Source organism: Lepidochelys kempii, chromosome 3, assembly GCF_965140265.1.
Source record: "Lepidochelys kempii isolate rLepKem1 chromosome 3, rLepKem1.hap2, whole genome shotgun sequence".
In the NCBI taxonomy this organism is placed as follows: Eukaryota; Metazoa; Chordata; order Testudines; family Cheloniidae; genus Lepidochelys; species Lepidochelys kempii.
Window position 1 is genome coordinate 115,119,830 of NC_133258.1, and position 15,843 is coordinate 115,135,672.

Genomic DNA, 15,843 nt, shown 5'->3' on the forward strand with positions numbered 1-15,843 from the left:
AAAAATTTAATACTTCCTGAAAATAAAAAAAGATCTGTGTAAGTGATTATCATGGCAATTATGATCATTTTTAGCCAATACGTTGAAATTGAATTATCCTCTTTGCATATTGTTGATTTACAAGAAATATCTGATTTAACCCTAGAAAATGATTACTACATCATTCAAGATTTTTTGTTCCATTTATGTTTCTTGTCTATTTTGTTTGACCCACACTTTGAAGTGTCCTTGTTCCTCAGTTGGAGTTTAGTAAGTTGAGTGCTCTAGTGCGATGCTATTCAGATTGGCAATGCCAGGACTTGCTTAGTATCCTTTTCAGACCTTGCCAACCGTGCTTTGTGGTATCTATCTGGCTTTTGTTATAGAGGGTTTTGTTTTCTTCTTATAATGGGGAAATTGTACAAAACTAAGAAGTGAGTGCACTTGGATCTAAATAGTGTGGGGTTGAGGTGTTCTTACCTCTTGGGTATATGAGCAAAATAACTGTAATAAATCTGTCCAGCATGCACTACTGAAAAACGAACGCAAAGACTTTATGTTCTGCTTATTGAAAGTTTTTATTTTGTATGTGGTGGGGGCTATAAAAGAAACATTGTATTGTAACGATTTTGGGATGGCATGGCTGCATTACTCACTCAGCACTGAAGAGAACAACTATGCAGCCTTCAGAGGGGGAGTGAGAGAGAGATACAGGGCTAGCAGCATATGCTGTATGTCCTTTGGAAATATATGTAGCAAAACTTTAGACACTGCCCCTGTCATAAATATAAAGGGAAGGCTAACCACCTTTAAATCCCTCCCGGCCAGAGGAAAAACCCTTTCACCTGTAAAGGGTTAAGAAGCTAAAGGTAACCTCGCTGGCACCTGACCAAAATGACCAATGAGGAGACAAGATACTTTCAAAGCTGGAGCGGGGGAAAAGCAAAGTGTCCTCTCTGTCTGTGTGATGCTTTTGCTGGGACCAGAGCAGGAATGCAGGTCAGAACTCCTGTAAAGGGCTAATAAGCAATCTAGTTGGAGATGTGTTCAATTCTGTTTTGTTTAAATGGCTGATAAAATAAGTTGTGCTGAATGGAATGTATATTCCTGTTCTTGTGTCTTTTTGTAACTTAAGGTTTTGCCTAGAGGGATTCTCTGTGTTTTGAATCTGATTACCCTGTAAGGTATTTACCATCCTGAATTTACAGAGGTGATTCTTTTACTTTTTCTTTAATTAAAATTCTCTTTTAAGAACCTGATTGCTTTTTCATTGTTCTTAAGATCCAAGGGTTTGGGTCTGTGTTCACCTCTGCAAATTGGTGAGGATTTTTATCAAGACTTCCCCAGGAAAGGGGGTGTAGTGCTTGGGGGGATATTTTGGGTGGGGAGACATTTCCAAGTGGGCACTTCCCCTGTTGTTTTTGTTAGACACTTCGGTGGTGGCAGCTTTAAACCTAAGCTGGTAAGAATAAACTTAGGGGGTCTTTCACACAGGTCCCCATATCTGTACCCTAGAGTTCAGAGTGGGGAAGGAACCTTGACACCCCCACACCTCCTAGTTATACTGGGCTATGAGATATCAGAACTTTAATCAGGTCCAGGAGTGAATATTGCCCAGAATGCACCTTGGGTCAATGTCACTTTTTTGTGGATGGTTTAGGTTCTCTTATGTGCACACATTATGGCTCATGTGTTAATTACACAATCACATACTGTTTTTTCCACAGGACCCTACTTCATTCAATGCATAGGATGACCAGTGCTGTGGGAATGAATTAGGGTTGCATAGAGAATGACTTGTGGTGTCTGTAAGACTCCTGGGGCTCGTTTATTGCAGGAATGCGTGTAGAGAAAAAGGTTATGGGCCACAGAAAGAGAAAGGATAACATTGTGGTTAAGATGTTGAATGCCACTCTGAAGAATTGGATTATATCCCTGCCTCTGCCACAGAGTTCTTGTGTGATGCTACGAAAGTCTCTTAAACCAAACTTTTCCCAGGTGGTCATGAACTTTTATGGGTGCCTAACCTGAGACTCCTGGGCCTGATTTGCAAAAGTGCTGAGCTCTCACAACTGTAGATGAATTGAGTGAGAGCTGCAGCTACTTAAAACCCCTAGCAGTATGGTCTGAGGAGTGAACATGGGTTAGGCAAAAGGAGGCCCTGTGTTTGAATCCTAGGCAAGTCACTTTGCATTTCAATTTCCCCAACTGTAAAATGGGGTCATAGTATTTCACCCACCTACCTCGCTGGGGTGTTGTAATGATGAATTAATAAATATCTGTACAGTGCTGAAAACATATAAAGTGCGACAAAAATGCTAAGTTTTCTGAAAAATCAGGTTGTCAGTGTCTCAAGCTGGCTGCCCAGTGATTGAGCCACCCACCACAAATGCTTGCAAATTTTGCCCTTAATCTCTCTCTTCCTCAATTCTCCATCTGTAAAAACTCCTCTCTGCAGGGATGTCATAAAGATAAATTAATGAATATTTGTGATGCACTTAGAAACTACTAAGGTAAGTGTAATAAAAAAAAGAAATGAGTAATTCTGTACTCAAGGTGGATAGTGTATGGTAAACCATGCCTGTGGCCACACATTGAATGAGGAGGATAAAAAGAAATATGTTACGGCTACCTCATTCCCTGTATAGAGAAGGAGACTGGATTCCTGTGGAAAATATACAGAAAAAATACAGAGATTATATTTGGAAACATAACCTGTAGAAAATACACACAAATGTCACAAAGCAAAAACAGATGAAAAATGTACACAAAAATCTCGGAAAAAATTTTGAGAACCATGTTACACAAATTACATATACATAGAACAAACACAATTGATCTCAAGAGGAATTAAATGTGTTTTCAGCCAATTTGAATTAGACATGTTTAGCCAAAAATATTTAAAATCAATCTCAAATCTAATCTGTTAAATTGTATTTCTAAGGTGTTGTGTAGATTTATTGCACCAGACAAATGATTTTTATTAAGTCTAGAACACTTTCCTTTTCCTGAAATTTTTAGTGCACAGTCATATTAGAGAATATTGAGATTAACTGTAGACATACAGGGCAGGAAGGGACCTCAAGAAGTCATGAAGTTTATCCCCCTACGCTATAGCAGGACTAAGTAAATCTAGACTATCCCTGACAAGTGTTTTGTCCAATGTGTTCTTAAAAACCTCCAGTGATGAGGATTCCTTGACGCTATCATCATCTAATATCTAATTCCACACTTCCTCCACCACCAATCAGGTCTCTGTCCCTTTTCATTGTTTCTTGTAACTTCGTCCTTTCTCTGTGGTCTTGAGCCGAAAAAAGTAAAAGCGGCTTTTTTCTCTTCAAGCCTCTCTCCCTCTGTATGGAAAAGTGAGAGTTTGTATTTGCACTGCAAGATGCACTATATCAGGGGTCAGCAACCTGCAGCACGCATGGCAAAGACAGCACGAGAGCCGATTTTTACTGGCACGCTACTGCCAGCCGGGTCCCGGCCGCTGCCCCTGCTTAGCCCACTGCCAGCCTGGGTGAACGGAACCCCAGACCGGCAGCGGGCTGAGCGGGACCAGCAGCCGGGACCCGGCTGGCAGGAGCCGGCGGATGGAACCCCAGACCAGCGGCAGGCTGAGCCACTCAGCCCGCTGCTGGGCTGGGGTTCTGTCTGCTGGTGCAGTGTATTAAATTTCTCCCCGTAGGAATGTGCTGCTTGCAGAGCACCAGGACTGGCAGTCCTAGGTAGTACACCGTAAGTAGCACATTCCTACGGGGAGAAATGTTAATACACTACACTGGGGTAGGGAAGGCTGTGCCTCCCTCCCGTCCCCTGACTGCCCACCTCATAACCCCTGACCCATCCAACCCCCCCTGCTCCTTGTCTCCTGACCGCCCCCTGTCCCCTGACTGCCCCGCCCGCTATCCACACTCTCGACCCCTGACAGGCTCCCCGGGACTCCCACGCCTGTCCAACCACCCCTGTTCTCCGTCCCCTAACATGCCGTTCAGAGCATCAGGACAGGCAGCCGTAAGTAGTACACCATCAGTAGCACGTTCCTATGGGGAGCAATTTAATACACTACACCTGGCCCCGCTCAGCCTGCTGATGGTCTGGAGTTCTTAAAAGATGTTCTCTCACCCCTTATCAAAAATTACACTACAGTTAGCTTGAAAACTTAAACTTAAAAACTTTGTATATTACAGAAATTGTTAAAAAATGTATAATGTTAATAAATACATAAGTTTGATGAAACAAAGTAGTTGTTCTTATGTGCCTTTGCTTAATTTGTGTTTTCGATGATTTACCTTCTAAAAAAATCTCGCATGTCTCGCACCCCCAGAAAGGGCATCTCGCACCCCAGGTAAAGAACCGCTATACTAAACTGATAAGATCTGCAATTTAATTTAAGTTTTAATGAAGCTTCTTAAACATCTTAAAAACCTTATTTACTTTACATACCACAATAGTTTAGTTCTATATTAAAGACTTATAGAAAGAGACCTTCTAAAAACGTTAAAATGTATGACTGGCACGCGAAACCTTAAATTAGAGTGAATAAATGAAGACTCCGCACACCACTTCTGAAAGGTTGCCGACCCCTGCACCATATTGATACCATTTGTGAATTTCTCCCAAGATACCATGGCGACAGCTTGTCTCTCATAACTAGGACAGTGCTGCCATTTCACCAGCTCAATAACAAAACGGAATCTATCCCTTCAGGGCTGCAGAAAACTAAATAAACCTTTCAGCTGCAAAACAAAGCTGTATTTTTGAAAAGTACATTCAGTTCAGCAGTGCAGTGCTTCAAGGGCTCTTCCTTACCATTGTGGTCAAGGAGAACAAGCATCAGAAACACAAAGGCAGCAACAGAATGCTGGAGTTCTTGCTGTTAGATTGGATCTGATAAAAGGATCGGTGGTATTTGGCAAAGTGATCACCCTTTATCTCTGGAAACCAATGTGGTGATATTTCTGTCAAAGCAGAAAATTAATTTAATTGGTTTACCTATTAAACCTATTAGAGTGACAGAACTGTTTTTCCACTGCATGCATCCGATGAAGTGAGCTGTAGCTCACGAAAGCTTATGCTCAAATAAATTTGTTAGTCTCTAAGATGCCACAAGTCCTCCTTTTCTTTTTGACAGAACTGAGTTAGTTTTATGAATACTTCAGGAGAGTACTACACAGCCTTAAAACCACATGGTGGATGGCTTCATGGGACATCCTAATCAGCTGTTGTTCTTTGCCATTGACATAATGTTTTTTAAACATCCTTTCCCACTGAGTCATTCTTATACGTCAGTGGTTTTCAACTTTTTTCATTTGCAGACCCCTAAAAAGTTTCAAATGGAGGTGCTGACCGTTTTGGAAATCTTCGTAGTCCTGTGGACCACAGTTTGAAAACCACTGATCTAGGTCATCTTGTTTTGTGACAGATGAAACATGCAGGGTGGGATGTTGCATCGCCAGTAGTGGTCTTCGGATTCCAAGGCTGAACAGACACTTTAAACTCCACTTGTGTGGTTCTAGAAAGGGTGAAGTGGGCGTTCTCCTCAACAATAGCATCCAAAAAGTCTGTCATTACCATTTGCCAACAGCATATATGGTAACATATTGTGTAGTCCCCTCCACAAATCCATTCGAAGCACAGCTTTGCCTTGTTGGCACAGAATATGAGCCCCACCCTTGCAGTGGCTGTGGTTTTCCCTGTCTCTCTCCTTCCATGATGTTCAGGATTCTGGATTGTTATACAGAGTTGGAAGAAAACAGCTTTGAAGATACTTACTTTAAGGCAGCCAGTTCTCGCCTTGCTGAGCGAACTTTTCTGAAGGCAGCAGCCCTTCTCTTTCGTGATGGACAGCTGATATTTCTGTTTCTGAAATGCCTGCTCAGTGAGGCAAGGCAACAGTAATCACCTGGGGCAGTGAGATAACAAATAGCTGTCTTTCATTCAACATTTAATTAGTAAGGGTTGCCAATTGCCAAATCTTTGGGGATTTCTTGGGGATTTGTTTTGATATTTTTAAACAAAGCTCTTTGATGGCTCCTGTGCTAAAGAAGTGTGAGACCTGGGAGCTCCGGGCAGGACTCCTTCCTTTTGAGAGGGTTTTAGAAGTATGAAACTGGGAGGAATTCCTAAAGTATTCATAACACCTGGCAGGATCCCCTGGCCAAGCAGAGCTGTGCTGGTGCTACTATGAGACTATTAAGCGCAGTGAGTCAGAACTAAGAAATTAGTCCCTCTAAAATATTGCTAAGCCATAAAACCTATTAGTAGCATGGGTGTGTGGAGGGTTGAAAATCATTTGGCTGAGAAAGGTCTAAGGGTCTTGTTCTCTTCAATGCAGTTACTCCAGTCTGAAAAATGATATAGGACAAGCAGTCACTGCTTCATGTTTCTATAACAACTTTATAGCAATAGTCCAGTGCAGGCAAATCAATAAAAGGAAGAGCTGCGACTGCTGCCTTCCAGAGGCCATACTGTAATAGCTGTTCTGTTCTCTGTCAGCAGGATAGATTCTGATCTCACTTATTCTGGTGTAAATGCCAATGAAATCAACAGAATTACACTTATGATCATTATTATTAATACGATTATTTCTAACGGTGTCCAAAGGAGCTGTAGGTGTCTCTCAATACAGATAGAAAACAGGGTCCTTGCACCAAACAGCTAACAAATGTGAGGGACTAGGAGGTGACAGACAGTAGAGGTGGGGACAGGAGTAACTTCAAACCAGTTACACAATTACTCAATGAGGTCTAATACAGAGCATGATGGAGCAAGAAAAGTGGGAGATTTATTATAACTATCGTAAATTGATCTCTTACCTGGGTTTAAATCTGGAGTAACTGAACTCATAATCTGGCCCTTTATCTCCAGTTCCACTTGACTGTTTCTCCAGATGCTGTCATCACTACTATACTGGTTGCTGGTTAATTTCAGATTGGACCAGTGCTATCAGACTGCATTGAGAAAAATAGTAAACTGCAAGTGCTAGATTTTATTGTGGATTGTTTATGAAGGTCTGTGGCTTGGAATTTATAAAGAATGGAGTTTAGTCTTTTACAAACCCCGCCCATCTTGTTTGAAGAATACAATAACTGACCTAATAGCATCACCTTCCTTGGGGAAAAAAAGATTCTTTGAAATAGCCAGAGACCCTAAGACATAGAGGAAGTGGGGTAAAGGCTGCAGTGTAATTTTCCCTTTCAGTCACTTTGATTATCCCACATTATGTTTATCTATGAGAAACACTTTTCCTCATGCAGAAACACTTTTTCTACCTTGTTTTATTGTAGATACAGCATAAAGGACTCCAACCAAAGTGCCAATCAGTTTGCTTTCACCATACCCTCTTTGGGTGGGTGGGTGGAGCTGGATTTGTGCATGAAAGCCACCACCACGTTTAATAATAATCTCTGGGAGCTGAAGCAGCAGGAGCAGCGGAGGCTTAACAAGAAAACTGGCTATTTATTGTTTGTCACTCGTATTTGCAGTTTGGGTTGTTTAATATTTTCTGAGTATACCCATTGTTTTGTTTTTCATCTAGACCAATGTGTGTCCATTCCTGATTCTCACCATTGTCATTTTGGAGAGACCTCCCTTCTTTCCTTAGCCATGTTCTATTTAGGTTGTCTCTAACCTCCTGTTCTCCTTCCTACTGCCAGAAGAGAACTAAGTTCATATTGCATTTGGCTCTCATGCCTCTTCTGGCCTCTTAAGATCCCTGTCTATGAGACTGTAGCTGTGAAAGTCTAATCTCTCTTTGTGTTGTTCTCCCCCCACCCCACCCCAGGTGTGTATACATTTCTTTCCAGCACCTTGAAATCTTTGGAAGAGAAGGAGCATATTCATCGTGTTCTGGACAAAATCACAGATACATTGATTCATTTAATGGCCAAGTCAGGTCTCTCTCCGGATCAGCAACACAGACGACTGGCTCAGCTCCTCCTCATACTCTCGCACATCAGGCACATGAGGTGAGAGAATGCACATGCAGCCTTCTGGCATTGTACAAGACGACTGTGCAAAGTTCAGCATGCAAGGAAGGTTTTGCTCTGTTGATACAGCCAGATTCTGATAAACTCGTGTTGAATAGTAACTTACTCAACAAGTGGTCTTTTTCTTCAGTGAGACTACTTGTGGGGCAACATGCTAGTCAGTGTGAGTGAGGGTATCACAGTGTGGCCCATAATTCCAAAATAGAAACAGCCCTTCTGTTTAATATCATGTGGGAGGGGAAACTGTCCCTAACGCTATTTGTTTCTTGTGCTCTTTAAGGTTCCTCTGCTTCTGGTGTCACTATACTGCAAGGGGGTCTGATGATGGAGGCAGGACCTGATTGTTGTTGTTATAAACACAATGTCTTACTCTGTTTATAACATACCGAGTAAATTGCAGCGGTATATAACACCCCAGTTCCGCAAACCCTGCTCACATTGATAGGGACAGGCATTCTCAAAGTAGGGAATTCAGACTCTATCTCCATGATTTTTAATAATAATTAAGTTATTAAATATTAACAGTGTTTGAAGAATTTAATTTGCTCTTAGTCTAAGCAAAAGGTCTATACAACCCTGATCCATTCAATTATTCAGTTCTTGACGTGAAACTGGGCTCCTATACCTTATAGCTGGAGTGTTAGAAATCTGACAGTTCTAAACAGGTACAGTTTATTTTTAAGGTGGGCAAAGCACACTGGTTGGTTGGTGAATGGAGTTAGGGTTCCTTGATCCCACTACATAAGTGACATTTAAAATAGTGGCAAGCATCACTAAAGTTACAAATATGAGTGGTGAAAGGGTTAGTAACACTCCCTCATTTTTTTTCATCCCAGAACTGATCTAGACGTTCAGGCAAAACCCAGGGTGGTGGTTTGTTTTTGTTTTTGTTCTTTTGCCATTTGTAAACTTTGTTATTTTTCTTGTTATGGTAAGTCTGGCAATCCAATGATTTGGTAGTTATGGGCTGGATATGCGATTAGCATTAAAAGCCAACACATTGGGGGGAAACTGATATCTTAGGTATCATTGTGTGGTAACTGTTGCCAGATGGTAGCTTTTTAATGGCAATCACTGTAAGTATTATGGATTGTCATCTCATTATGGAGTGTCCTCTGACTTTGTTTTCATTGAAATCCACAGCAATAAAGGGATGGAGCACCTATACAACATGAAGTGCAAAAATGTAGTCCCCCTTTATGATTTACTGCTGGAAATGCTAGATGCTCACCGATTGCATGCCCCAGCAGCCAAAAATGCTGCCCCGATGGAAGAAGAGAATCGGAGCCAGTTGACAACTGCATCAACTTCATCACATTCCTTGCAGTCCTTTTATGTAAACAGGGAAGATGAGAATTTGCAAAACACAGTATGAGCGTTCCCATGTTAAAAAAGCCTACAAGGTTCTGAGAATCCCAACAGCATACTACCTAGTTCATACATCACTTTAGCTAAATTGCCACACGTGTAAACACTCCAATAGGCACCAGTGATTTCCAGTCTGAGTGTTCATTGATCATTTGCTAAAACCCTTAATGGAAGAGGTTTTGTTATTATGGATGGCCTGCAAGGATGGGAGGCCAACTTAATTTGAAATTTGCAATGACTCTTATTTACCCCATGCATTAATTAGGGTGAGGATTCCTGTAGCGTTTATCAGCCCAAGATTTTGGCTTTGTTGACCCTTTGCTGAGAATCATTTGAGCCTGGGCCCGAGTTGAATTTAAGTAATTGATGTTTCCACTGAAAAGTTCAGTGGCTCCAGGATGAGCCACAAGGAAGCCCCACTAAAGACTGCCTAGTTACATAGCTCAGATCTTGGTAGATTCCATCCTGTCATTCGTATGGTGACAAAGTGCACCTTTCTGAAAGTAATATTGTTTTAAGATTTCCCTTACTGGCTGACATCAGCAGATGTTTTTCCCCCTTCATGAATGCATTGAATTTATATCCAGTTGCAGTTATCTCACCCAGTGGCCATGCTGGATCGAATGCACTTAATCTTCTCTGATCTCAGTCCTGGGATGTGTAGTGCTTTGATGGGAAGCCAGCTGGGAAACATGTGTGCCTTTCTATGGATGTATGCCATTGCCTTTAATATTAATAAGTGTTGTCAAACTCTATTCAACTCACCCATACATTTATTTTGAGGAAGCTCTATGGCTTGTGTTATACAGGAGGTCAGACTACAGACTAGATGATCACAATGGTCCCTTTGGACCTTGGAATCATGAATGCATGTAATTCCCACTGACACTAATAGGAGTTTAAACCACTTATGAAGGGCATCTAATAAAGAGGAAGATAAACTGTAATCTTCCTGTACCATTAAAAATTAGGCATTTGCCACCCTATCTAGTTCAGTTGATTGCCGTATCTCACATCCTAATGAAAGGGAATACTGCAAATATTGCAATAAATGACCATTTCTAACGGTCCCCACTGCAACAAAAGTAGAACTCCTTGTATGCTGATAAACAACTTGCAGTAGGGAAGAACAGACATAGAGAGGGACAGTACAAGTTTACGCTGCAAGCCAAAGGCATGTGCATCTTGACTTCAGAGGGAGTTAGTGGGGAGGAGGGGAGGATGTATATATCAGAACACAGACTTTAGTTCTAAATCTACAGGTAACTACTAGCTGCATGTGTTGTATTTTTTCAGAATCCCTATGAAGCTGGTGAGCTCTCAACTTGTGAAGCACTTTCATCTCCTCTTAATTCCACAGCCTTTTGCTAACGCATATCACTAGTTTCATTTCCAGTAGCCTCATTTTTTGTGTGAATATGATAAAGCACTTGTCTTTGTGCTTATGCAGAGAAAGCATTGGTATTTCTTTGCAATTCATACCCAAAGACCGTTGGGGGCTCCTAAGTGCCTTGTTCAAAATGCACACATTTTTATTTTCATTTTGTAGCAATTTTTTCGTGTGTTGAGAAAATCTTGGTGTACTGTATATTATTGACACAAATAAGCAGAGGTGAAGATCCGAATGGGCCACTGGAAACCTTGTATCTAAGTTTAAAAGACAAATGTCAACCCAATTGTAGCCCAGAGTTGCCAGTCAAATATAGTATGTTAACAACTTCCATGTTCTTTATGATAAACTAGACAGAGCTCCTCTAAACTTCACATTATTTAAATTAATGGCTCCTTCCTTGGTTCTCCCAACAAATAAGTACACTGGGTCAAACTTAATCCTTGGATGAATTTAAATAAATGAATGTGGGCCATGGTTGGCAACTGGAAACAGAGGGCTAGATTCTGATACTTTACTCATGGTGAGTAGGACCATCAGCTACAAATTGTCCCACTGAAGTCAATGAGCCTGCATGGGGGATAAAGTGCTACCCAACATAAGGAAGGGTATCAAAACATGGCCGAGACTATTGAAAATGATTTGACAAATAGGGGTGCACACCAGCAACTTGGGATTCTTTGTTAGCCTTGGCCTTTGCAGTAAGATCTCATTTAGTTCAAATGTACATTGTAACAAAAGCAGTGGGAGCCGAAGATTGAAAAATAATGATTTCCCACAATACATACGTTTAACTTGGAGGCAGTGTCTGTGATCAACATCATTAACTTGTTCAAAACTTAATTTTTTCTTAAAAAAGCACCTTAAATAATGTTATATATAAAAGATGCATTGCTCACATATCAGACAATTGAATGTAGCCATTCAGTAAACCCAGCTGACAAAGTCTATAATACATAAAACAGAATATGTTTTCATATGCTTTTGAGGTACCATATCACATATGTAGTTATCTGTGCCTGAGGCTAACTGGTTGTTAGCTTATATGATGATAATATTTTATATATACTTTTATATTTGCAGTAGAGAAGCCAGCACTAACTGAGATACCTAGTGCTGGACATGAAAAAGAAAAATAATATCCTGTAGAGACTGTGTTTGAGAAGGAAAAATATTCAGGGAAGCTAATTATGCTTTTACCAAACAATAATAGAGCAGATGAACTTGTTTTGCATAGCAAACCTGTTGCCATTCAAATAACAATCACTTTAAGAAGTTCAGGGCACATGTGAAGTAGTAATATGAACTTGCTCATCTGATGATGTCTGGGTTTCCAACAGAGTATAAAAGCCACTTCTTGTTTGTAGTGGACTTGATCTTGCAGACTTTGTCTCAGGTAAAACTCTTATGAAAGACAACAGGAGTTGTTCTGAAGTAAAAATCAAACAAACAAAAAAAGCAGGAGCAATTTCTTGGTGTGTGTGGTGACTTTACTGTTACGTTGTCAGTGACATTTCCTGATTTTTTTCCTTCTCGTACATTTACGAGATTGGTAAATTAGAAAACTTGTCACTACGGAAGAAAGAAGGAACAGCTTACGTTTATACTGATAATGCAAGGTCAGTGTGTTTTGCAGGGGAAGCGGTAGGTCTCAAACTGGACTCATGACCCATTTCAATAATTGATTATTTTAATTCTTAAAGATCTGGGCCAAAAATGAAACCAAACATCCGAGAATTAGAACTGTTTCCACCAAAAATCCTGCCCCACTGAAGTCAATCTAACCATAGACTTAAATGGGAACAAGATCTATCCCTGTTCTTGTACATATATCCTGCTTTTAAAACTAGGATGCATCCCAATTTAAAACTAGCAGGATTGTGTGGATGCAAACACTAAGATAGTGACAGCAGAATTAGTGTGATCAATTATTCAGCATTACGTCAGCTATTCTGAAAGCTATTTACAAATATATTACAGCTTACAAAACTGAATATTTTTCTATTCATGAAGTTAAAGCCAGGTCTTAATGCATAGCATGCTTAGTCAGTACCCAAAAATATACCACAATTTCACATTGCCTTCAGTGATTTAAATTTTGGGTACCAAAAATTCATATTTCATTACAAACCTTTTTTTTCTACTTGCATTCTTTTTTATGTTTTAATTCAAATATAGATATCATTTTATGTCCTAAAGGTTGTTTTCTAAGTGATTGTTGCCTTTGTGAGGGCACTTCAAATTTTGCACTGTCTGTAGGAGATTTTTTTTAAAAAATTCATTTTTTGCATTCAAATGTGCCTAAACTTTTAAAGAAATATATGCTGCCATATTGCAATCCCCTCTTCAATGAGTATGCTCTGTATCCCTGTGCACCTCCAATAAGTAATCTGTTTTCATTAGATAGTGACCATCTGAGAATGAAAAGAAAGAAGTTGCTAGTCACAAAGACTTGCATTAAAAAGCCACTTTATGCTCCCTTAGTGTGTGTGTATATATATATAAAAAGAAGCTTTTTTTTGCGCACTACCTATCTTTTCATTGTAGAGCCCTTTCTTTAGTACAAGGCTCAAGTGCCATAATGTATTTGTTGGATTATTCTGCTGATGCGTATACTGTTTTTGACATCTTCTTGTTTTGTTAAAGTTTTGCTATGTAACATGAAACACACATGTAAACCTCTTTTGCACCTTGAAACAAATGTTACAAAAGACGTTAAAAAAAAAATCCAGCAGCATACTTTACCTGTCCAAGATTTTCTCAAGCTATTTGATGTCAAAATAAAGAATTAAATAAAACAAGGTCTGCTGGATAGTTTTTAAAACTGCTTTTTCTGCCTATTGCCTCTTGATGACTAGCTAGATGATGGGTAACCATTTAGATTTATAAAAAAATGTCCCTATTACATTTGTTTAAGTGCGTGTTCTAAGGCCAGAAAGTGCATTTGCAAAAAAACAGGAGTTTTGCTTTCATTGCGGGGAAAGGTCAGACCGAAAGGTCAGACCAAAGAGAAAAGACCTCTTAAATTCTCCTATGGTACTGCTCACTTCCAAAGGCCTTGCATTGCCTGTGTGCATGTTTGTCTGTATCTGTTGAGAGTCAGGGCTCCTGCCAGAGCATGGACGTTCAACCTGCTGCCTGCAGAGTCCTAAAATGTGGCTATGGGTTGCACCATCTTTGAGCACTTGGAGGCTGAAGAGAAACTCTTATGGCTGTTATTAGATACTGCTGAATCAGTCCTTCATGTCATAGGGTTTAGGCAACTTCCCTGTACTGCCACTCGCTTAGCACTCTGCAGCACTCTCCCTTTTTTCCAGAGTCAGGAGGCATGCTAATCAAATAGATTGTGTTTTACAGGCTGTTTGTCTGCACTAGATGCTAAATGACTAAATAGGGATGGGTTAATCACAACCAGCATATACATTTTTTAAAGATCACTGTCTGTCGGCACTTGTTAAGAAATGTTCAAAACACATTTATTTCCACAGTCATAGAATCATAGAATATCAGGGTTGGAAGGGACCCCAGAAGGTCATCTAGTCCAACCCCCTGCTCAAAGCAGGACCAATTCCCAGTTAAATCATCCCAGCCAGGGCTTTGTCAAGCCTGACCTTAAAAACCTCTAAGGAAGGAGATTCTACCACCTCCCTAGGTAACGCATTCCAGTGTTTCACCACCCTCTTAGTGAAAAAGTTTTTCCTAATATCCAATCTAAACCTCCCCCACTGCAACTTGAGACCATTACTCCTTGTTCTGTCATCTGCTGCCATTGAGAACAGTCTAGAGCCATCCTCTTTGGAACCCCCTTTCAGGTAGTTGAAAGCAGCTATCAAATCCCCCCTCATTCTTCTCTTCTGCAGGCTAAACAAGCCCAGCTCCCTCAGCCTCTCCTCATAACTCATGTGTTCCAGTCCCCTAATCATTTTTGTTGCCCTTCGCTGGACTCTCTCCAATTTATCCACATCCTTCTTGAAGTGTGGGGCCCAAAACTGGACACAGTACTCCAGATGAGGCCTCACCAATGTCGAATAGAGGGGAACGATCACATCCCTCGATCTGCTCGCTATGCCCCTACTTATACATCCCAAAATGCCATTGGCCTTCTTGGCAACAAGGGCACACTGCTGACTCATATCCAGCTTCTCATCCACTGTCACCCCTAGGTCCTTTTCCGCAGAACTGCTGCCTAGCCATTCGGTCCCTAGTCTGTAGCTGTGCATTGGGTTCTTCCGTCCTAAGTGCAGGACCCTGCACTTATCCTTATTGAACCTCATCAGATTTCTTTTGGCCCAATCCTCCAATTTGTCTAGGTCCTTCTGTATCCTATCCCTCCCCTCCAGCGTATCTACCACTCCTCCCAGTTTAGTATCATCCGCAAATTTGCTGAGAGTGCAATCCACACCATCCTCCAGATCATTTATGAAGATATTGAACAAAACCAGCCCCAGGACCGACCCTTGGGGTACTCCACTTGATACCGGCTGCCAACTAGACATGGAGCCATTGATCACTACCCGTTGAGCCCGACAATCTAGCCAGCTTTCTACCCACCTTGTAATGCATTCATCCAGCCCATACTTCCTTAACTTGCTGACAAGAATACTGTGGGAGACCGTGTCAAAAGCTTTGCTAAAGTCAAGAAACAATACATCCACTGCTTTCCCTTCATCCACAGAACCAGTAATCTCATCATAAAAGGCGATTAGATTAGTCAGGCATGACCTTCCCTTGGTGAATCCATGCTGGCTGTTCCTGATCACTTTCCTCTCATGCAAGTGCTTCAGGATTGATTCTTTGAGGACCTGCTCCATGATTTTTCCAGGGACTGAAGTGAGGCTGACTGGCCTGTAGTTCCCAGGATCCTCCTTCTTCCCTTTTTTAAAGATTGGCACTACATTAGCCTTTTTCCAGTCATCCGGTCTAGCCAAGTCTAGATTCTTCTACTTCATGGGAGTATTCATGCCTAACTGAACTCTCAGGATGCCTCTTTACCAAAAGGTCTGCCCTTTACCAAGTATTACTAAGTACATCCTAGCGAAGACAAGGTTGTTCGTAGTTTTCACTACCTTTAAGCAGGTCAAGGTAAAGACTGCAGAGGAGCCTAGAGTGAAAACT

The 15,843-nt window shown here is 40.9% G+C and overlaps 1 protein-coding gene across 11 annotated transcripts in view; it reads left to right on the forward strand.

Moving 5' to 3' along the window:
• Positions 1 to 13,501, forward strand: part of ESR1 (estrogen receptor 1) — a 258,838-nt gene extending 245,337 nt beyond the window's left edge. For 10 of the 11 annotated variants that reach the window (XM_073337674.1, XM_073337671.1, XM_073337679.1 and 7 more), the window contains 2 exons: positions 7,766 to 7,949; positions 9,114 to 13,501. In XM_073337674.1, coding sequence (XP_073193775.1) covers positions 7,766 to 7,949; positions 9,114 to 9,345 — 416 coding nt within the window. In that variant the 3' untranslated portion in view covers positions 9,346 to 13,501. Of the gene's footprint in view, positions 1 to 7,765; positions 7,954 to 9,113 lie in introns of those variants that run through there. The other variant, XM_073337675.1, reaches the window with a different exon arrangement.
• Positions 13,502 to 15,843: the final 2,342 nt, after the last annotated feature.